General features: G+C 45.3%; 1 protein-coding gene across 2 annotated transcripts in view; it reads left to right on the forward strand.

The window, feature by feature from the left end:
* sh3pxd2aa (SH3 and PX domains 2Aa) overlaps positions 1 to 22,298 on the forward strand; it is an 822,856-nt gene that overhangs the window by 659,679 nt on the left and 140,879 nt on the right. For both annotated transcript variants that reach the window (XM_068053246.1, XM_068053247.1), the window contains one exon: positions 11,822 to 11,939. In XM_068053246.1, the coding sequence (XP_067909347.1) occupies positions 11,822 to 11,939 (118 nt within the window). The remainder of the gene's footprint in view (positions 1 to 11,821; positions 11,940 to 22,298) is intronic.

Here is a 22,298-nt window from a genome sequence, read left to right on the forward strand (position 1 = left end):
CTGTGTTTAAGGACAAGACAGAAATCCTGGTTTCCAGGACAACAGAGAACATGGATCAAAGATGACTTTTGAAAAACAGAGACTTCAGGGGTATAACCTGAAGAACAGTGGGTTTCACCCTCCCAGACCTTAGGATCGTAAACAAGGAGTCAGCGATTCTGAAGATGCAAATGTACCAGGCAGCTGGTAACACCTGGAAACAATGAAAGGCCCAGAGAAACGGTGTTGATGGCCAGAATTTTAAGCTGCCCTGGAGCAGACAGGAGGTAGTGGGGGCATAAAATCGAGTGGTCGGAGTGAGGAGGGTTGGATGCTGTTCCTGTCACCCACCCATCCTCACTGCCATTTTAGGAGCAGCAGGGGAGGTAGAAAACGGCCTGCCCACCACAGGCCAGTTGAAGCCAATTAATTGCCCTTAAGGGCTTCCTCCCGCCGCCACTGGTATCTTCCCAGTGGAGGCCAGGCACTTTGCCACCTGAGAAGCTACCTGGTAAAACAGGGCGGCCTCCTTGTGGGCCGGGAGGGCCATCTTAATCGGGCACCCTGTGCCCCACAGAGGGTCCCCGCTGAAGTACCGCCCCCCGCCCCCCTAATAGACCCTCACCCACTTCTCCGGGACACAGCCAGTTTTCCCCGGCGAGGCCCAAAACCACACGCACGTTTTAGTGCTGGCGTCCATGGTCCTTTTCTGGCTGGGTGCAGTCCCAGCAGTGGCCATTGCTCCTGGGACTGAGGAGCTGTCGGCCCTTTGATTGGCCGGCACCTCCTGGTGGCGGGACCTGCTGCCTCAGAGGGGCAGAAGTCCAACAAGGGGCCAATTAATGGCCTGGGACATGCAAAATCTATGTGTGGCTTAAAAGTCGGGGGCAAGCCCACCTACACCACCATGTAAAATGCTAGCCGATGTTTCGGATATGACTCTTCTTCTGCTTAGTAAACGATTGATGTTTGATTCCAGATAAATTTAACAGGGTTTCTGAAGGCAGACTGGCTGTACGAAAGACCAGAGGCGGCAGCTTCGGAGCAGGCTGTAAGAAAGGAGGTCAACCAGCGGTAGTAGTCTCAAAGGAGAGAGAGGGAACTCCTGCTTGCAGAGAATACTGATACAGTGAAAGGCTGTTGTCACACTCATGAAGGAAACAGTGATGAAATATGGAATGAACTGGAGGAATTATGAAATAAAAGTAAACTGTGGAACTAAACCACAAGAAAAATGGATACTTTGCTACCCAGAAACATGGAGGGAGAGGTCAGATGATCCCCTCTTGTTCTGCCAATAAACATGTTTATTTGTTGAAGACAGGACCTTTGTTAAGGACTGGAATCATCTTGAGGAGGCACGTTGACCTGTAAAACAGTTCATTCCATGCTAACAACTCCTTTCATCAAGAATTTGGCTAAAAAATATGTTTGCAGACAGTCTGACTCCAAAGCCAAGGCAAAGATAATAGGTGTGAATAGCACCACGTTATCAAAATGGACCACATTCAAACGCCATTATGTATCAATGGTCCCCACATTCTGGAACATTGTATCAACACCCCAGGGGAGATCGTCAAGTCAGCTGACTGAAACCGAAACTTGATGAGTTTTTACCTTAAAGGAGGGTATAGCTCTGAGAGACTCAGTGAGAGGGAGGGAGAAAGCCATTCCAGCCAGAGAAGTTGTGAGATCAATCCAGCTTAAGCAAGGAGCCCTGTCAGCACCATCTAAAAACTACTGAGGCAGAGAAATTACAAGGTTGTGGAGAAAAAAAGCCCAACAGGATCACCAGGAATCACCTTATTCACGGATGTCCAGGTTGAAAGTGCACGGAGAAGTGAGCGAAGAGGACATTAATTTGAAAAGGTCTTGGAGATCCAACCCATTGCAACTGGGAGGAGTTTGGGGCTTTTAACCGGAAAGATTTCACCATCAAAGAGGACTGTGTAACGTATAAGTGGGGTGTGAGGTTTTCAAGTATTTTAGTAAGTGAAGAAAATACCTTTCTTTGTAGTTTGGAGTATCAGTTATTTACAAAATACTGTTTAGTTAATGGGAATTTCTTTTAGTTCAGTTGTTATAATAAAAGTCTTAAAATGTGAAATCTTGTGTAATTCTTCAAATTGAAAGGAAGGTATCAGTGCGGTGGTGAGTAGTGATATAGGTGCAATAGATCGTGATGTGGAATCGTTTTGGGTGGAAATAAGGAATAGCAAGGCGAAGAAGTCATGAGTGGGAGTCTACAGGCCCCCACAGAGTTGCCTCACTGTAGGACAAAGTATAAATCGTGAAATAACAGGGATGTGTAAGAAGGGCGCTACAATTGTCATGGGTGATTTTAATCTGCATATTGATGGACAAATCAGATTGGCAGAGGTAACATGAAGACAAATTTGTAGAGTACATCAGGGATTGTTACTTAGAGCAATACATTGCAGAACCTACCCGGGAACAGGCTATTTTAGATCTACTAATGTGTAATGAGGTAGGATTAATAGGAGATATTGTAGTTAAGGATCCTCGAGGAGGTAGGGATCACAACATGGTAGAATTTCAAATTCAGTTTGAGGGCGAGCAACTCTGGTCTCAAACCAGTGTCCTCAACTTATACAAGGACAATTACGGAGGTATGAAGAAAGAGTTGTCTAAAGCAGGCTGGGAAAATAGACAAAGTGGATGAGCAGTGGCAGACATTTAAGAAGATATTTCATAATGCTCAGCAATATTTATCCCAGTCAAGAAGAAGGACTCGATGAGAAGGATGAACCACCCCTGGTTAACAAAGGCGGTCAAGGAGAGTATCAGATCAAAAACTAAGGCATACAAAGCGGTGAAAACTAGTGGTAGGCCAGAGGATTGGGAATTTTTTAGGAACCAGCAGCAGATGACTCAAAAGCTAAAAAAGAGGGAGAAAATTGATTATGAAAGTAAATTGGTAAGAAAGATAAAAACAAACAGCAAGAGCTACTACAGCTTTATAAAAAGAGAGTAGCTAAAGTGGCATTGGATCCTTCACAGAATCACAGAATAATACAGTGCAGAAGAGGCCCTTCGGCCCATCGAGCCTGCACCGATGCATTTAAGACACCTGACCTGTCTACCTAATCCCAATTGCCAGCACTTGGCCCATAGCCTTGAATGTTATGACGTGCCAAGTGCTCATCCAGGTGCTTTTTAAAGGATGTGAGGCAACCCGCCTCTACCACCCTCCCAGGCAGGGCATTCCAGACCATCACCACCCTCTGGGTAAAAAAGTTCTTCCTCAAATCCCCCTTAAACCTCCTGCCCCTCACCTTAAACTTGTGTCCCCTTGTAACTGACCCTTCAACGAAGGGGAACTGCTACTCCCTATCCACCCTGTCCATGCCCCTCATAATCTTGTACACATCGATCAGGTCACCCCTCAGTCTTCTCTGCTCCAGCGAAAACAACCCAAGCCTATCCAACCTCTCTTCATAGCTTAAATGTTCCATCCCAGGCAACATCCTGGTGAATCGCCTCTGCACCCCCTCCAATGCAATCACATCCTTCCTATAATGTGGCGACCAGAATTGCACACAGAACTCCAGCTGTGGACTTACCAAAGCTCTATACAACTCCAACATCACCTCCCTGCTTTTGTAATCTATGCCTCGATTGATAAAGGCAAGTGTCCCATATGCCTTTTTTCACCACCCTATTAACCTGCCCTTCTGCCTTCAGAGATCTATGGACAAACACGCCAAGGTCCCTTTGTTCCTCGGAACTTCCCAGTGTCAGGCCATTCATTGAATACTTCCATGTCACATTTCTCCTTCCAAAGTGTATCACCTCACACTTTTCAGGGTTAAATTCCATCTGCCACTTTTCTGCCCATTTGAGCATCCCGTCTATATCTTCCTGTAACCCAAGACACTCAACCTCACTGTTAACTACTCAGCCAATCTTTGTGTCATCCGCGACCTTACTGATCCTACCCCCCACATAGTCATCTATGTCGTTTATATAAATGACAAACAATAGGGGACCCTGTGGTATGCCACTGGAAGCTGACTTCCAGTCACGAAAACAGCTGTCTGTCATCACTCTCTGTCTCCTACAGCTAAGCCAATTTTGAATCCACCTTATCAAGTTACCCTTTATCCCATGTGCATTTGCTTTCTTGATAAGTCTCCCATGTGGGACCTTGTCAAAAGCTTTGCTGAAATCCATGTAAACTACATCAACTGCACTACCCTCATCTACACACCTGATCACATGCTCAAAAAATTCAATCCAATTTGTTAGGCATGACCTCCCTCTGACAAAGCCATGCTGACTATTCCTCATCAAATTTTGCCTCTCCAAGTGGAGATAGATTCTCTCCTTCAGAATTTTCTCCAATAGTTTCCCTACCACTGACGTGAGACTCACTGGTCTGTCGTTCCCTGGCTTATCTCTACAACCTTTCTTTAATAGTGGGACCACATTAGCTGTTCTCCAGTCCTCTGGCACCTCCCCCGTGGCCAGAGAGGAATTAAAAATTTGGGTCAGAGCCCCTGCAATCTCCACCCTCGCCTCCCACAGCATCCTGGGACACAAATCGTCTGGACCTGGAAATTTGTCCACTTTTAAGCCTGCCAAAACCTCCAATACCTTGTCACTCCCTATGACAATTTTCTCCAGAACGTCCCAATCTCTGTCTCTGAGTTCCATATCTACATCCTCATTCTCTTGGGTGAAGGCAGATGTGAAGTATTCATTCAACACCCTATCAATGTCCTCTGGCTCTACCCACAGATTTCCCCCTTGGTCCCTAATGGGTCCTACTCTTTCCCTGGTTATCCTCTTCCCATTGATATACTTAGAGAATATCTTGGGATTTTCCCTACTTTTACCAGCCAGAGCTTTCTCATATCCTCTCTTTGCTCTCCTAATTGCTTTTTTAAGCTCCATCCTACACTTTCTGTACTCCACTAATGCTTCCAGTGATTTGCTCTCCTTATATTTGCTAAAAGCCTCTCTTTTACTTCTCATCGTACCCTGAATGTTTCTTGGTCATCAAGTTCTCTGGGCTTGTTGCTCCTACCTATTACCTTAGAGGGAACATGTTGGGCCTGTACCCTCCCCATTTCCTTTTTGACTGCCCCCCACTGCTCTTCTGTAGATTTCCCGACAAGTAACTCTTTCCAGCCTACCTTGCCCAGATCCTGCCTTATTTTACTAAAATTCGCTCTCCCCCAATCCAAAACCTTTTTTTGCAACTTGTCTATTTCTTTCTCCATAACAAGCTTAAATTGTACCATGTTGTGGTCGCTATCACCAAAATGCTTCCCCACCAACACATCAACCACCTGTCTGGCTTCATTCCCCAGTACTGCACCCTCCCTTGTTGGATCCTCAATATATTGAGATAAAAAGTTCTCTCTTATACATTTTAAAACCCTTGGATATTAATATATTAGGATACTTGGAGGATGCGACTGGGGAATTGATAATGGGGAACAGGGAAGTGGCAGATAATTTAAACCAATATTTTGCTTCAGTCTTCATGGTGGAGGATACTATAAACATCTCACAGATATCAGATAAACATGGAGCTAATGGGAGGAAAGATCTTGTAAGAGTCTCTATCACGAGGGACAAAGTATTTGACAAACAAATGGGACTAAAGGCAGACAAGTCACCAGGACCTGATGGTCAGCATCCAAGGGTTTTAAAGGAAGTGGCTGCAGAGATAGTGGAGGCCATTGGTCAAAATATTCCAGAATACACTGGATTCCGGGAGGGTCCCAGCGGATTGGAAAACCACTAATGTGACACCCCTGTTCATGAAGGGAGGGAGACACAAAGCAGGAAACTATAGGCCAGTCAGCTTAACATCTGTCGTTGAGAAAATGCGAGAGTGCATTATTAAGAAGAAGTAGCAGGACATTAGAAAAGCTTAACACAATCAAACAGAGTTAACATGGTTTTGTGAAAGGGAAATCACGTTTGACAAATTTGCTTGAGTTCTTTGAGGATATACCAAGCAGAGTTGATAAAGGGAACCGGTAGATGTAGTGTATTTAGATTTCCAGAAGGCATTCAGATAAGGTGCCACATAAAAGATTATTGCACAAGATAGGAGCTCACGGTATTAGGGATAATGTATTAGCATGGATTGAGGATTGGTTAACTCACAGAAGACAAAGAGTTAGGATTAATGGCTCTTTTTCAGATTGGAAAGACTTAACTAGTGGAATGCCGCAAGGATCAGTCCAGGGGCCTCAATTATTTACTATCTATATCAATGACGGAGAAAGGGGCAGAGTGTAATATATCCAAATTTGCTGACGATACAAAAATAGGTGGGAGGGCATGTTGTGATGAGGACATAAGGAATCTGAAAGGGGCTATAGATAGGTTGAGTGAGTGGGCAGAAACTTGGCAGATGGAGTTTAATGTAGGAAAGTGTGAGGTATGCACTTTGGTAGGAAGAATCAAAAGGCAAACTATTATTTAAATGGAGAGAGACTCCAAATAAGTGCAGTACAGAGGGATCTGGGTGTTCTTGTGCATGAAATATAAAACGTTAGCATGCAGGTGCAGCAAGTAATTAAGAAGGAATTTTGGCCTTTATTGCGAGGGGGTTGGAGTTTAAAAATAGGGAAGTCTTGTTACAACTGTACAGGGTGTTGCTGAGGCCGTACCTGGAGTACTGTGTACAGTTTTGGTCCCCGTATTTAAGAAAGGATATACTGGCATTGGAGGCAGTTCAAAAGAGATTCACTAGGCTGATTCCTGGGATGAAGGGGTTGACTTATCAAGAACGGCTGAACAGGTTAGGCCTTTATTCATTAGAGTTTAGAAGATTGAGGGGTGATCTTATTGAAACGTACAAGATTCTGAGGGGGCTTGACAGGGTAGATGTTGAGAATATGTTTCCACTAGTGGGGGAATCTCGAACTAGGGGACATAGTTACAGAATAAGGGGACACTCATTTAAAACTGAGATGCGAAGGAATATCTTCTCTCAGAGGGTAGTGAATGTCTGAAATTCTCTGCCTCAGAGAGCTGTGTTGGCTAGATCACAGAGAGTATTTAAAAAAGAGGTAGATAGATTTTTGAAATATTGGGGAGTTGAGGGTTATGAGGAGCTGGCACGAAAGAGGAGTTGAGGTCTGGGGCAGATCAGCCATGATCTTATTGAACGGTGGGGCAGGCTTGAGGGGCTCAATGGCCTACTCCTGCTCCTATTTCTTATGTTCTTATGGTCTGGGGCTTCATATCTCGTATCTTTCATGTTAACGGTCTCACTGAGGTTGTACCAATAGGCGCTGTGTACCAAATGGCCTGCTTCTGTGCTGTAAGATTCTATATTTCTCTGATTGCACAATGTTCAGTGAGCAGGTTAGGTGTCAGGAGTTTGGTGAAATACTCTCTACTTGCTTCGATGAGTACAGCTGGAACAACACTGAAGAAACTCAACACCATCCAGGACAAGGCACCCTGCTTGATTACTACCTTATCCACTAGCCTAAATATCCACCACCCACATGCCATGATTGAACTCTATCTACAAGATGCACTGCAGCAAGTTGCCATGTCTTGGACAGCAGCACCGCAGAAACCTGCGACCTCCACCACCTAGAAGGACAAGGACAACAAGTGCATAGGAAGATCATCACCTCCAAGATGCCTTTCATGTCACACATCATCCTGACTTGGGCATATATTGGTGTTGCTTTATCATCACCGGGTCAAAATCGTGGAACTCCCTACCTAATAGCACCATGGCAGTACTTTCACTGCATGGACTGCAGAGGTTCACAAAGAAAGAGGGGATGTGCGAGGCAAGTTCTTTACACAGAGGGTGGTGAGTGCCTGGAACTTGCTGCCGGGGGAGATGGTGGAAGCAGGTACGATAATGACGGTTAAGAGGCATTTTGACAAATACATGAATAGGATGGGAATAGAGGGATACGGTCCCCGGAAGTGCAGAAGGTTTTAGTTTAGGCAGACATCAAGATCGGCGCAGGCTTGGAGGGCCGAATGGCCTGTTCCTGTGCTGTACTGTTCTTTGTTCTTTGAAAGCCCACGAGCATCTTCTCAAGAGCAACTAGGAATTGGAAATAAATGCTGGCCTTGTCAGCAACACCCACATCCTGAGAAAGAATTGAAGATAAATGGCTACCTTCTGTTATTTTCTTAGAATTTTTAAGAAAACAATGGACTGATCAAGGAAGTGCAGTGGATTTTCAAAAAAGCATCAGAGACTTGCTAATAAATTATGGCACATCGGATTAAAGGGAATGTGGTAGCATGGATAGGAAGTTCTGGATACTGCCTGTGCGGAGTTTGCAAGTTCTCCCTGTGAACGCGTGGGTTTTCGCCGGGTGCTCCGGTTTCCTCCCATAGCCAAAGACTTGCAGGTGATAGGTAAATTGGCCATTGTAAATTGCCCCTAGTGTAGGTAGGTGGTAGGGAATATGGGATTACTGTAGGGTTAGTATAAATGGGTGGTTGTTGGTCGGCACAGACTCGGTGGGCCGAAGAGCCTGTTTCAGTGCTGTATCTCAAAATAAATAAATAAATAAAAAGTTGGTTAACGGACAGAAAGCAGAGTAGTGGTTTATGGATTTAATTTGGACTGGAGGGATATAAATCGTATTGTCCCCAGGGGTCACTGTTGGTACTGTTACTGTTCTCAATATATATAAGTGATCTGGAATTAAATTCTTGATAAGCAAGGGGGTGACAGGCTGTCGGGGGTAGCCGGGAATGTAGAGTGGAGGTTACAGTCAGATCAGCCATGATCTTATTGAATGGCGGAGCAGGCTTGAGGGGCCAAGTGGTCTACTGCTGCTCCTAATCCTAAGATTTTGGAAAGATGTAAAGGTAACAGGGTTGTAGTGGTGGGTGATTTTAACTTCTCCTATATTGACTGGGACTCACTTAGTGCCAGGGGCTTGGATGGGGCTTCTTGAAACATTATGTAGATAGTCAAACTAGGTAAGGGGCCGTACTGGACCTGGTATTGGGGAATGAGCCTGGCCAGGTGGTCGAAGTTTCAGTAGGGGAGCATTTTGGGAACAGTGACCATAATTCCATAAGTTTTAAGGTACTTGTGGATAAGGATAAGAGTAGTCCTCGGGTGAAGGTGCTAAATTGGGGGAAGGCTAATTAGAACAATATTAGGCAGGAACTGAAGAATTTAGATTGGGGGCGGCTGTTTGAGGGTAAATCAACATCTGACATGTGGGAGTCTTTCAAACGTCAGTTGATTAGAATCCAGGACCAGCATGTTCCTGTGAGGAAGAAGGATAAGTTTGGCAAGTTTCGGGAACCTTGGATAACGCGGGATATTGTGAGCCTAGTCAAAAAGAAAAAGGAAGCATTCGTAAGGGCTGGAAGGCTAGGAACAGACGAATCCCTTGAGGAATATAAAGACAGTAGGAAGGAACTTAAGCAAGGAGTCAGGAGGGCTAAAAGGGGTCATGAAAAGTCATTGGCAAACAGGATTAAGGAAAATCCCAAGGCTTTTTATACGTATGTAAAGGGCTAGAGGGTAACTAGGGAAAGAGTTGGTCCACTCAAGGACAGAGATGGGAATCTATGTGTGGAGCCAGAGGAAATGGGCGAGGTACTAAATGAGTACTTTGCATCAGTATTGACCAAAGAGAAGGACTTGGTGGATGATGAGCCGAGGGAAGGGAGTGTAGATAGTCTCAGTCATCTCATTATCGAAAAGGAGGAGGTGTTGGGTGTCTTGCAAAGCATTAAGTTAGATAAGTCCCCAGGGCCTGATGGGATCTACCCCAGAATACTGAAGGAGGCAAGGGAGGAAATTGCTGGGGCCTTGACAGAAATCTTTGCATCCTCATTGGCTACAGGTGAGGTCCCAGAGGACTGGAGAATAGCCAATGTTGTTCCTTTGTTTAAGAAGGGTAGCAAGGATAATCCAGGAAATTATAGGCCGGTGAACCTTACGTCAGTGGTAGGGAAATTATTGGAGAGGGTTCTTCGGGACAGGATTTACTCCCATTTGGAAACAAACGAACTCATTAGCAAGAGGCAGCATGGTTTTGTGAAGGGGAGGTCGTGTCTCACTAATTTGATTGAGTTTTTTGAGGAAGTGACAAAGATGATTGATGAAGGAAGGGCAGTGGATGCTATCGATATGGACTTCAGTAAAGCCTTTGACAAGGTCCCTCATGGCAGACTGGTACAAAAGGTGAAGTCACACGGGATCAGAGGTGAGCTGGCAAGATGGATACAGAACTGGCTCAGTCATAGAAGACAGAGGGTATCAGTGGAAGGATGCTTTTCTGAATGGAGGGATGTGACTAGTGGTGTTCCACAGGGATCAGTGCTGGGACCTTTGCTGTTTGTAGTATATATAAATGATTTGGAGGGAAATGTAGCTGGTCTGATTAGTAGGTTTGCGGATGACACAAAGGTTGGTGGAGTTGCGGATAGTGATGAGGATTGTCAGAGGATACAGCAGGATATAGATCGGTTGGAGACTTGGGCGGAGAAATGGCAGATGGAGTTTAATCTGGACAAATGTAAGGTAATGCATTTTGGAAGGTCTATTGCAGGTGGGAAGTATACAGTAAATGGCAGAACCCTTAGGTGTATTGACAGGCAGAGAGATCTGGGCGTACAGGTCCACAGGTCACTGAAAGTGGCAACGCAGGTGGATAAGGTAGTCAAGAAGGCATACGGCATGCTTGCCTTCATCGGTTGGGGCATAGAATATAAAAATTGGCAAGTCATGCTGCAGCTGTACAGAACTTTAGTTAGGCCACACTTAGAATATTGCGTGCAATTCTGGTCGCCACACTACCAGAAGGACGTGGAGGCTTTGGAGAGGGTACAGAGGAGGTTTACCAGGATGTTGCCTGGTCTGGAGGGCATTAGCTATGAGGAGAGGTTGGATAAACTCGGATTGTTTTCACTGGAACGACGGAGATGGAAGGGTGACGTGATAGAGGTTTACAAAGTTATGAGCGGCATGGACAGAGTGGATAGTCAGAAGCTTCTTTCCAGGGTGGAAGAGTGATTTACTAGGGGACATAGGTTTAAGGTGAGAGGGGCAAAGTTTAGAGGGGATGTGCAAGGCAAGTTCTTTACACAGAGGGTGGTGAGTGCCTGGAACTTGCTGCCGGGGGAGGTGGTGGAAGCAGATACGATAGCGACGTTTAAGAGACATCTTGACAAATACATGAAGAGGATGGGAATAGAGGGATATGGGCCCCAGAAGTGCAGAAGGTTTTAGTTTAGGCAGGCATCAAGATCGGCGCAGGCTTGGAGGGCCGAATGGCCTGTTCCTGTGCCGTACTGTTCTTTGTTCTTACGTGTAATTGGAAGTTAGACTGTATGCCAGTCTTTGAACACAACATATCTCATCTTCTGTTTTCTTCAAAAATGAGCAAATATTCAGCCCAAGTGTTTTTTTTTGTCTGTAACAGTGGTCTGAAACAAAAAATCCCTTTTATTTTTCCGGTTAACGGGTGTATGTCTGTGTGTGAGGTGCTGAGGTAAAAAAGGGACTTTAAAATTTCAATCTGTGTGTTTATGTTTTACTTTATTACTCATTAAGACTTGTTTTATAATAAACTGATAGTTTTGTTGTTCATTAAAGAAACGTGGTGAGTATGTTCTGTTCTGGGAAAAATAGAGTATATGATTGACCGCATCGGTAAGTGGGAAAATTTAAAATACATTTTGTGACCTGTGGAGAAGTGGAACTGGAAGAAACAGCGCACTCCTCCTGCCTCGATCGTAACACTGCAGAAACTGATTCCTAACATTCACTCTTAATTCTTGTTAATTATGTCTCAGAAAGAGTTTGAAAAAAGCTTGTACTAACATTGCTGTTGTATTTATTTGTCAGAGGAGAAATACATCACTGTGCAGCCATATGTCAACCAAGGCAAAGATGAGATTGGCTTTGAGAAAGGCGTCATGGTGGAGGTCATACAGAGGAACTTGGAAGGCTGGTGGTTCATCAGGTGAGCTCTGTTTTACAGATAGAGTTGGCAGGTCATGTTACAGTTGTATAGGACTTTGGTTCGGCCACATTTGGAATACTGCGTGCAGTTCTGGTCGCCACATTACCAAAAGTGTGGATGCTTTGGAGAGGGTGCAGAGGAGGTTCACCAGGATGTTGCCTGGTATGGAGGGCGCTAGCTATGAAGAGAGGTTGAGTAGATTAGGATTATTTTCATTAGAAAGACGGAGGTTGAGGGGGGCACCTGATTGAGGTGTACAAAATCATGAGAGGTATAGACAGGGTGGATAGCAAGAAGCTTTTTCCCAGAGTGGGGGATTCAATTACAAGGGGACACGAGTTCAAAGTGAAAGGGGAAAAGTTTAGGGGGGATATGCGTGGAAAGTTCTTTACGCAGAGGGTGGTGGGTGCCTGGAACGCATTGCCAGTGGAGGTGGTAGACGCGGGCACGATAGAGTCTTTTAAGATGTATCTGAAAGATACATGAATGGGCAGGAAGCAAAGAGATACAGACCCTTAGAAAATAGGCGACAGGTTTAGATAGAGGATTTGGATCGGCGTAAGCTTGGAGGGCCGAAGGGCCTGTTCCTGTGCTGTAATTTTCTTTGTTCTTTTCTTTGACTCCCCAACAGTGGGAAAAGCAAGTTTGAGGATTTTCCTAGCCCTTTTAGCGACACACTCATGGGAATGTAAGTCCATTGACATCAAAGCAGCATTTTTGCAAGGGGAAAAATTTCAAAGGGAAGTATCTTTAAAGCCACCGAAGGAAGCTGCCATTGAAATTAGCCTTCCCCCAATTTAGGACTTCAACCTGAGGACCAGTCCTATTCTTTTCCATAACTATCTTGAAGCTAATAGAGTTATGGTCACTGGGCCCAAAGTACTCCCCCACTGACACATCAACCACCTGCCCATCCTCATTTCCTAAGAGGAGGTCGACTGTGGCCCCTTTTCTAGTCGGGCCATCCACATACTGCTTCAGAAAACTATCCTGGACACACTTAACAAATTCTTCCCCATCTGATCCCTTAGCACTAAGGCAGTCCCAGTCAATATTAGGGAAGTTAAAATCACCTACTCTTATAACCCTATAATTCCTACACCTATCTGTGATTTCCCTACATATAGCCTCCTCCAGTTCCCTCTGACTATTGGGGGGCCTATAGTGCAATCCCATCAAAGTGATCACCCCTTTCTTATTTCTGAGTTCTACCTATATGACCTCGCTGGACATTCCCCCGGGGATATCCTCTCTAAGTACTGCCGTGATGTTCTCCCTAATCAATAGTGCAACTCCCCCTCCTCTCTTACCTCCACCTCTGTCACGCCAGAAGCATCGGTACCCCGGAACATTGAGCTGCCATTCCTGCCCATCCCTCAACCACATTTCCGTAATAGCTATAATATCACAATCCCATGTACCGATCCATGCTCTGAGTTCATCTGCCTTACCTGTAAGGCTTCTTGCATTAAAGTAAATGCAGTTTAGCTTACCAGACCTTCCACACTCCCTGTCCTGCCCCTGCCCGGCCTGCCTACTGGACTTGCTTGCTTTAACCTCTACATTTGCCTCAACTATCTCATCGGATAGACTACTACTTTGGGTCCCACCCCCCTGCAAGACTAGTTTAAACCCTCCTGAGTAGTACTAGCAAACCTCCCCGCAAGGATATTGGTCCCCTTCCAGTTCAGATGCAACTCATCCCTCTTGTACAGGTCACCTCTGCACCAGAAGAGATCCCAATGATCCAAGTAGCTGAAGCCTCCCGCCTACACCAACTCTTCAGCCACGCATTCATTTGCCTAATCCTCCTATTCCTACCCTCACTAGCACATGGCACAGGGAGTAATCCTGAGATTACAACCCTCGAGGTCCTGCTTTTTAACCATCTGCCTAACTCCCTATATTCAGTTTTCAGGACCTCATCTCTCTTCCTGCCTATGTCGTTAGTACCAATATGGACCACAACCTCTGGCTGCTCACCCTCCCCTTTCAGAATGCCCTGCAGACATTCCGAGACATCCTTGACCCTAGCACCAGGGAGGCAACATACCATCCTGGAGTCTCGTTTGTGGCAACAGAAACACCTATCTGCACCCCTTACGATAGAATCCCCTATCACTATAGCTGTTCCACCCCTTTTCCTCCCTTGCTGTGCAGCAGAGCCCTCCGTGGTGCCATGAACCTGGCTGTTGCTGCTTTCCCCTGGGAGATCATCCCCCCCAACAGTATCCAAAGCGGTATATCTGTTTGAGAGGGGGATGGCCACAGGGGACTCCTGCACTACCTGCCTGCATCTACTACTCCTCCTGGAGGTCACCCATCTCTTTTCTGCCTGTGCAGCCATGACCTGCGGTGTGACCACCTCACTAAACGTGCTATCCACAGCATCGCGGATGCTCCATAGTGAATCCAACTGCCGCTCCAGCTCCGTAATGCGGATAGCCAGTAGCTGCAGATGGATACACTTCCTGCACACATGGTCACCATGGACACATCTTTCATATAAATTTTATCCATAAATTGTAAGAGATTGTCCAAACTTTCCTCATTGTCCAAATGATGTACCTTGAGCCCCGAAATCACTTTGCCCCTGATCTTGCTTCTGGTGGGAAGTGATAGTGCAAGGGCCATTCCTTGTTTCTTTTTAAGTAAAGACGTGTCCATATAGCAATTTCATTCTTCCAGTGATCGTAAGGCTCGGCTTCACAAAACATCGGTGGAAAATCATATCCTGACACCTTAAACTTGGTTTTAGTCATCTTTCTTCAAAAAAAACCACTTCAAATACAGCTTTCTCAAAAAAAAAACTCCAATCCTAATCTCTTGTCAGAAAACAAAGCTTATTCTCCAACCCTCACTTTCAGGCAAGCATTCTCTGCTACCAATGTTAGAGAAACTTCCAAGCCTATTTGTGAAGAAGACACTGTGACTAGGATGCTTTGGTGGAGATTGTTTATTGCTTCCCACAGAGCTTACTTCTCCTCTCCAAACAACACCCACCAGCCAGTGCTGGCTGGCTCTTTATATATACATAATTGAATACAATTGACAAATGAACACCCAACACCTGTTCACCCTATTATCTTGAACTAACATTCATTAACAGACCCTAACAACCTTTGATGTGGCACCTTATCAAATACTTCTGGAAATCTAAGTACAGTACATGCACTGGTTCCCCTTTATCCACAGTACATGTAACTCCCTCAAAGAACTCCAGTAAATTGGTTAAACATGATTTCCCTTCCACAAAACCATGTTGACTCTGCCTGATTACCTTGAATTTTTCGAAGTGCCCTGCTATAACGTCTTTAATAATAGCTTCTAAGATTTTCCCGATGACAGATTTTATGCTAACAGGTTTGTCATTTCCTGCTTTCTGTCTCCATTCCTTTTTGAATAAAGGAGTTACATTGGCTATTTTTCAATCTAATGGAACCTTCCCCGAATCGAGGTAATTTTGGAAAATCAAAACCAACTCATCAGCTATCTCACTAGCCACCTCTTTTATGTTGGAAAGGCCGTGCTCCGATCCCCGGGCTGTATTTACACTGCTTCTACTCCGCTCCAGGTAGGAAAGGCTGCGCTCTGATCCCCAGACTCTATTTACACTGCCTCTGCTCTGCTCCAGGTAGGAAAGGCCGTGCTCCGATCCCCGGGCTGTGTTTATGGCAAATCTATTATTAAGGAGGTTATAGCAGGGCACTTAGAAAATCTTAATGCAGTCAGGCAGAGTCAACATGGTTTTGTGAAATCGTGTTTGACTAATTTATTAGAGTTCTTTGAGGAAGTGACAAGCAACGTGGATAAAGGGAAACCTGTAGATGTGGTGTACTTGGATTTCCAAAAAGCATTTGATAAGGTGCCACATCAAAGGTTATTACACAAAATAAGAGCTCATGATGTGGGGGGGGGGGGGGGTAACATATTACCATGGATAGAGAATTGATTCGCTAACGGGAAGCAGATAATAGGAATAAATGGGTCATTTTTGGGTTGGCAAGCTGTAACTAATGGAGCGCCACAGGGATCAGTTCTGGGGCCTCAACTATTTACAATATCACTGACTTGGATGAAGGGACAGAATGTATGGTTGCCAAATTTGCTGATGATACAAAAGTAGGTAGGACAGAAAGTGGTGAAGAGGACATAAAGAGTCTGCAAAGGGATATACATAGGTTAAGTGAGTGGACAAAAATTTGGCAGATGGAGTATATTTGTGGGAAAATGTGAACTTGTCCACTTTAGCAGGAAGAATAGAAAAGCAGTATATTATTTAATTGGCGAGTGAGTGCTGAACTCTGCGGTACAGAGGAATCTGGGAGTCATGGTAAATAATTCACAAAAGTTTAGTCTGCAGGTATAGCAAGTGATTAGGAAGGAAATGAAATATTGTCATTTATTGCAAGGAGAATAGAATATAAAAGTAAGGAAGTTTTGCTACAGTTGTACGGGGCCTTGGTGAGACAACATCTCGAGTTCTGTGTACTCTTACTTTAAGGATGCATATAATTGCATTGGAAGAAGTTCATTCGACTGATTTATGGGACGAAGGGATTAGCTTATGAGGAAAGGTTGGACCTGTATCCATTGGAGTTTAGAAGACTGAGAGGTGATCTTATTGAAACATAAGATCTTGAGGGGATTTGCCAGGGTGGAACTGAGAGGATGTTTCCTCTTGTGGGAGAGACTAGAACTAGGGGACACAGTTTAAAAATAAGGGGTCTCCCATTTAAGATGATGAGGAGAAATTTTTTTCTCTGAGGGTCGTTAGTCTGGAATTCTCTTCCCCAGAGAGCACTGGAGGCTGGGTCATTGAATATTTTTAAGGCTGAGTTAGATAGATTCTTGATTGACAAGGGAGTCAAAGGGTACAGGGAGAAGACAGGAAAGTAGAGTTGAGGGCACAATCAGATCAGCCATGATCTTATCAAATGGCGGAGCAGGCTCGAGGAGCCGAATGGCCTACTCCTGCTCCTAATTAGTATGTTCATACGTATGTTCGTATGTTTAAGACTCCAGGATGAAGTCCATCAGGACCCAAGGACTTGTCAGTCCACAGCTCCAACAATTTGCTCAGTACCACTTACCTGACGATTATAATTTTCTTGAGTTCCTCCCTCCCTTCCATTTCCTGGTTTACAGCTATTTCTGGGATGTTACTTGTATCCTCTATACTGAAGACCGATGCAGAATACCTGTTCAATTCATCTTCCTTCTCCTTATTATCCCTTATTAATTCCCCAGGCTCACTTTCTATAGGACCAACACTTACTTTGTTAACTCTCTTTTAAATATCTATATAAACTCTTACTATCTGTCTTTAATTTCTAGATATCTTTCTCTCATGCTCTAATTTTTCCCTCCTTATTAATCTTTTAGTCATTCTTTGCTGCTTTTCATATTCTGCCCAATCTGCTGACCTGCCGCCCATCTTTACATAATTATTTTTCTTTCTCATTGGAATGAATCTATTCTGTGTATTCTGAAATATCCGCTTAAATGTCTGTCACTGCATCTCTATTGACCGATCCTTTAACCTACTTGGTCAGTTTACTTTTGCTAGCTCTGCTTTCATGCCCTTATAATTGCCCTTATTTAAGTTAAAAATACTAGTCTCAGACCCACTCTTCTCTCCCTCAAACTGAATGTAAAATTCAAACAAATTATGATCACTGCTGCCTAGAGGGGCCTTTACTATGGGGTCATCACTCCAAGCAGAAGGGCCGCCCACGCATCAACACTGGCAGAATTTCTTATCCACAGCTGTTACATAAGTTTCTAAATTCACTTGAAAAAACCCTTCGAAACACTCCTACAAGGGATGCAGAGACCAAGTGGGCCCACATTAGAGACACCATCTATGACTCAGCTATGACCACCTATGGCAAACGTGTGAAGCAGAATGCAGACTGGTTTCAATCTCACTTTGAAGAGCTGGAACCTGTCATAGCCGCTAAGCGTATTGCACTGTTGAACTACAAGAAAGCCCCCAGCGAGTTAACATCCATAGCACTTAAAGCAGCGAGAAGCGCTGCACAAAGAACAGCCAGGTGCTGCGCAAATGACTACTGGCAACACCTATGCAGTCATATTCAGCTGGCCTCCGACATTGGAAACATCAGAGGAATGTATGATGGCATTAAGAGAGCTTTTGGGCCAACCATCAAGAAGATCGCCCCCCTCAAATCTAAATTAAGGGACGCAATCACTGACCAACGCAAGCAAATGGACCACTGGGTGGAGCACTACCTAGAACTGTACTCCAGGGAAAATGTTGTCACTGAGACCGCCCTCAATGCAGCCCAGTCTCTGCCAGTCATGGATGAGCTGGACATACAGCCAACAAAATCAGAACTCAGTGATGCCATTGATTCTCCAGCCAGCAGAAAAGCTCCTGGGAAGGACGGCATTACCCCTGAAATAATCAAGAGTGCCAAGCCTGCTGTACTTTCAGCACTCCACGAACTGCTTTGCCTGTGCTGGGACGAAGGAGCAGTACCACAGGACATGTGCAATGCCAATATCATCACCCTCTATAAGAACAAGGGTGACCGTGGTGACTGCAACAACTACCATGGAATCTCCCTGCTCAGCATAGTGGGGAAAATCTTCGCTCGAGTCGCTTTAAACAAGCTTCAGAAGCTGACTGAGCGTGTCTACCCTGAGGCACAGTGTGGCTTTCGAGCAGAGAGATTCACCATTGACATGCCGTTCTCCCTTCGTCAGCTACAGGAGAAATGCCGTAATCAACAGATGCCCCTCTACGTTGCTTTCATTGATCTCACCAAAGCCTTTGACCTCGTCAGCAGACATGGTCTCTTCAGACTACTAGCAAAGATCGGATGTCCACCAAAGCTACTAAGTATCATCACCTCATTCCATGACAATATGAAAGGCACAATTCAGCATAGCTGCGCCTCATCAGACCCCTTTTCTATCCTGAGTGGCGTGAAACAGGGCAGTGTTCTCGCACCTACACTGTTTGGGATCTTCTTCTCCCTGCTGCTCTCACATGCGTTCAAGTCAGAAGAAAGAATTTTCCTCCACACAAGATCAGGTGGCAGGTTATTCAACCTTGCCCATCGAAGAGCGAAGACCAAAGTACGGAACTCCTCTTTGCTGACGATGCTGCATTAACATCTCACACTGAAGAGCGTCTGCAGAGACTCATCGACAGGATTGCGGCTGCCTGCAACGAATTTGTCCTAACCATCAGCCTCAAGAAAACGAACATCATGGGACAGGACGTCAGAAATGCTCCATCCATCAATATCGGCGACCACGCTCTGGAGGTGGTTCAAGACTGCACCTACCTAGGCTCAACTATCACCAGTAACCTGTCTCTAGATGCAGAAATTAACAAGCGCATGGGAAAGGCTTCCACTGCTATGTCCAGACTGGCCAAGAGAGTGTGGGAAAATGGTGTACTGACACGGAACACAAAAGTCCGAGTTTATCGAGCCTGTGTCCTCAGTACATTGCTCTACGCCAGCGAGGCCTGGACAACGTATGTCAGCCAAGAGCGACGTCTCAATTTATTCCGTCTTCACTGCCTCTGGTGAATCCTTGGCATCAGGTGGCAGGACCGTATCTCCAACACAGAAGTCCTCGAGGCGGCCAACATCCCCAGCATATACACCCTACTGAGCCAGCGGCGCTTGAGATGGCTTGGCCATGTGAGCCGCATGGTAGATGGCAGGATCCCCAAAGACACATTGTACAGCGAGCTCGTCACTGGAATCAGACCCACCGGCCGTCCACGTCTCCGCTTTAAAGATGTCTGCAAACGCGACATGAAGTCCTGTGACATTGATCACAAGTCGTGGGAGTCAGTTGCCAGCGATCACCAGAGCTGGCGGGCAGCCATAAAGGCGGGGCTAAAGTGTGGTGAGTCGAAGAGACTTAGCAGTTGGCAGGAAAAAAGACAGAAGCGCAAGGGGAGAGCCAACTGTGTAACAGCCCCGACAACCAATTTTATCTGCAGCACCTGTGGAAGAGTCTGTCACTCTAGAATTGGCCTTTATAGCCACTCCAGGCGCTGCTTCACAAACCACTGACCACCTCCAGGCGCTTACCCATTGTCTCTCGAGACAAGGAGGCCAAAGAAGAAGATGATGATTAATTAAACCCATCTCGTTGCACAATACCAGTCTAGTATAGTCTGCTCTCTGGTTGGCTCCAGAATGTGATGTTCTAAGAAACTATCCTGAAAACATTCTATGAACCTCATCTAGGCTACCTTTGCCCATCTGATTTTTCCAATCTATATGTAGATTAAAATGTGGGCGGCACAGTGGCGCAGTGGTTAGCACCGCAGCCTCACAGCTCCAGGGACCCGGGTTCAATTCTGGGTACTGCCTGTGTGGAGTTTGCAAGTTCTCCCTGTGTCTGCGTGGGTTTCCTCCGGGTGCTCCGGTTTCCTCCCACATGCCAAAAGATTTGCAGGTTGATAGGTAAATTGGCCATTAGCAATTGCCCCTAGTATAGGTAGGTGGTAGGGAAATATAGGGACAGGTGGGGATGCGGTAGGAATATGGAATTAGTGTAGGGTTAGTATAAATGGGTGGTTGATGGTCGGCACAGACTAGGTGGGCCAAAGGGCCTGTTTCAGTGCTGTATCTCTAAACTAAACTAAACTAAAATCCCCCATGATTATCGCCCTACCTATCTAACAATCACCCATTATTTCTTTCTTTATACCCCATCCTACTGTGTGGTTACTGTTAGGGGGCCTGTACACCGCTCCAACGAGTGTCTTCTTGCCTTAATCATTTCTCATCTTGACCCAAACTGCTTCTACATCCTGGTTTCCAGAACCTAGGTCCTCCCTCTCTATTGCGCTAATACCATCATTAATTAACAGAGCCACCCCTCCACCTTTTCTTAGCTTCCTGTCTTTCAGGATTTATAATCATCTTGAAAAGAATAAGTTCATTAGCGATAGTCAGCACGGTTTTGTGAAGGGTAGGTCGTGCCTCACAAACCTTATTGAGTTTTTCGAGAAGGTGACCAAACAGGTGGATGAGGGTAAAGCAGTGGATGTGGTGTATATGGATTTCAGTAAGGCGTTTGATAAGGTTCCCCACGGTAGGCTATGCAGAAAATACGGAAGTATGCGGTTGAAGGTGATTTAGAGCTTTGGATCAGAAATTGGCTAGCTGAAAGAAGACAGAGGGTGGTGGTTGATGGCAAATGTTCATCCTGGAGTTTAGTTACTAGTGGTGTACCGCAAGGATCTGTTTTGGGGCCACTGCTGTTTGTCATTTTTATAAATGACCTGGAAGAGGGTGTAGAAGGGTGGGTTAGTAAATTTGCGGATGACACGAAGGTCGGTGGAGTTGTGGATAGTGCCGAAGGATGTTGTAGGGTACAGAGGGACATAGATAGGCTGCAGAGCTGGGCTGAGAGATGGCAAATGGAGTTTAATGCGGAAAAGTGTGAGGTGATTCACTTTGGAAGGAGTAACAGGAATGCAGAGTACTGGGCCAATGGGAAGATTCTTGGTAGTGTAGATGAACAGAGAGATCTTGGTGTCCAGGTACATAAATCCCTGAAAGTTGCTACCCAGGTTAATAGGGCTGTTAAGAAGGCATATGGTGTGTTAGCTTTTATTAGTAGGGGGATCGAGTTTCGGAGCCACGAGGTCATGCTGCAGCTGTACAAAACTCTGGTGAGGCCGCACCTGGAGTATTGCGTGCAGTTCTGGTCACCGCATTATAGGAAGGATGTAGAAGCTTTGGAAAGGGTGCAGAGGAGATTTACTAGGATGTTGCCTGGTATGGAGGGAAGGTCTTACGAGGAAGGGCTGAGGGACTTGTGGTTGTTTTCGTTAGAGAGAAGGAGGAGGAGAGGTGACTTAATAGAGACATATAAGATAATCAGAGGGTTAGATAGGGTGGATAGTGAGAGTCTTTTTCCTCGGATGGTGATGGCAAACACGAGGGGACAAAGCTTTAAGTTGAGGGGTGATAGATATAGGACAGATGTTAGAGGTAGTTTCTTTACTCAGAGAGTAGTAGGGGCGTGGAACGCCCTGCCTGCAACAGTAGTAGACTCGCCAACTTTAAGGGCATTTAAGTGGTCATTGGATAGACATATGGATGAAAATGGAATAGTGTAGGTCAGATGGTTTCACAGGTCGGCGCAACATCGAGGGCCGAAGGGCCTGTACTGCGCTGTAATGTTCTAATTCTAATTTCCTAAATGTCATGTACCCTTCAATATTCAGGTTCCAATCTATGCCATCCTGTAGCCATGTCTCTGTAATGGCTATCAGATCATACTTCTTTATTTCTATTTGCGCTCAGTTCATTTGTTTTGTTACGAATGCTCCGTGCATTCAGATACAGCGCC

Source organism: Heterodontus francisci, chromosome 20 (assembly GCF_036365525.1).
Source record: "Heterodontus francisci isolate sHetFra1 chromosome 20, sHetFra1.hap1, whole genome shotgun sequence".
NCBI lineage: Eukaryota > Metazoa > Chordata > Chondrichthyes > Heterodontiformes > Heterodontidae > Heterodontus > Heterodontus francisci.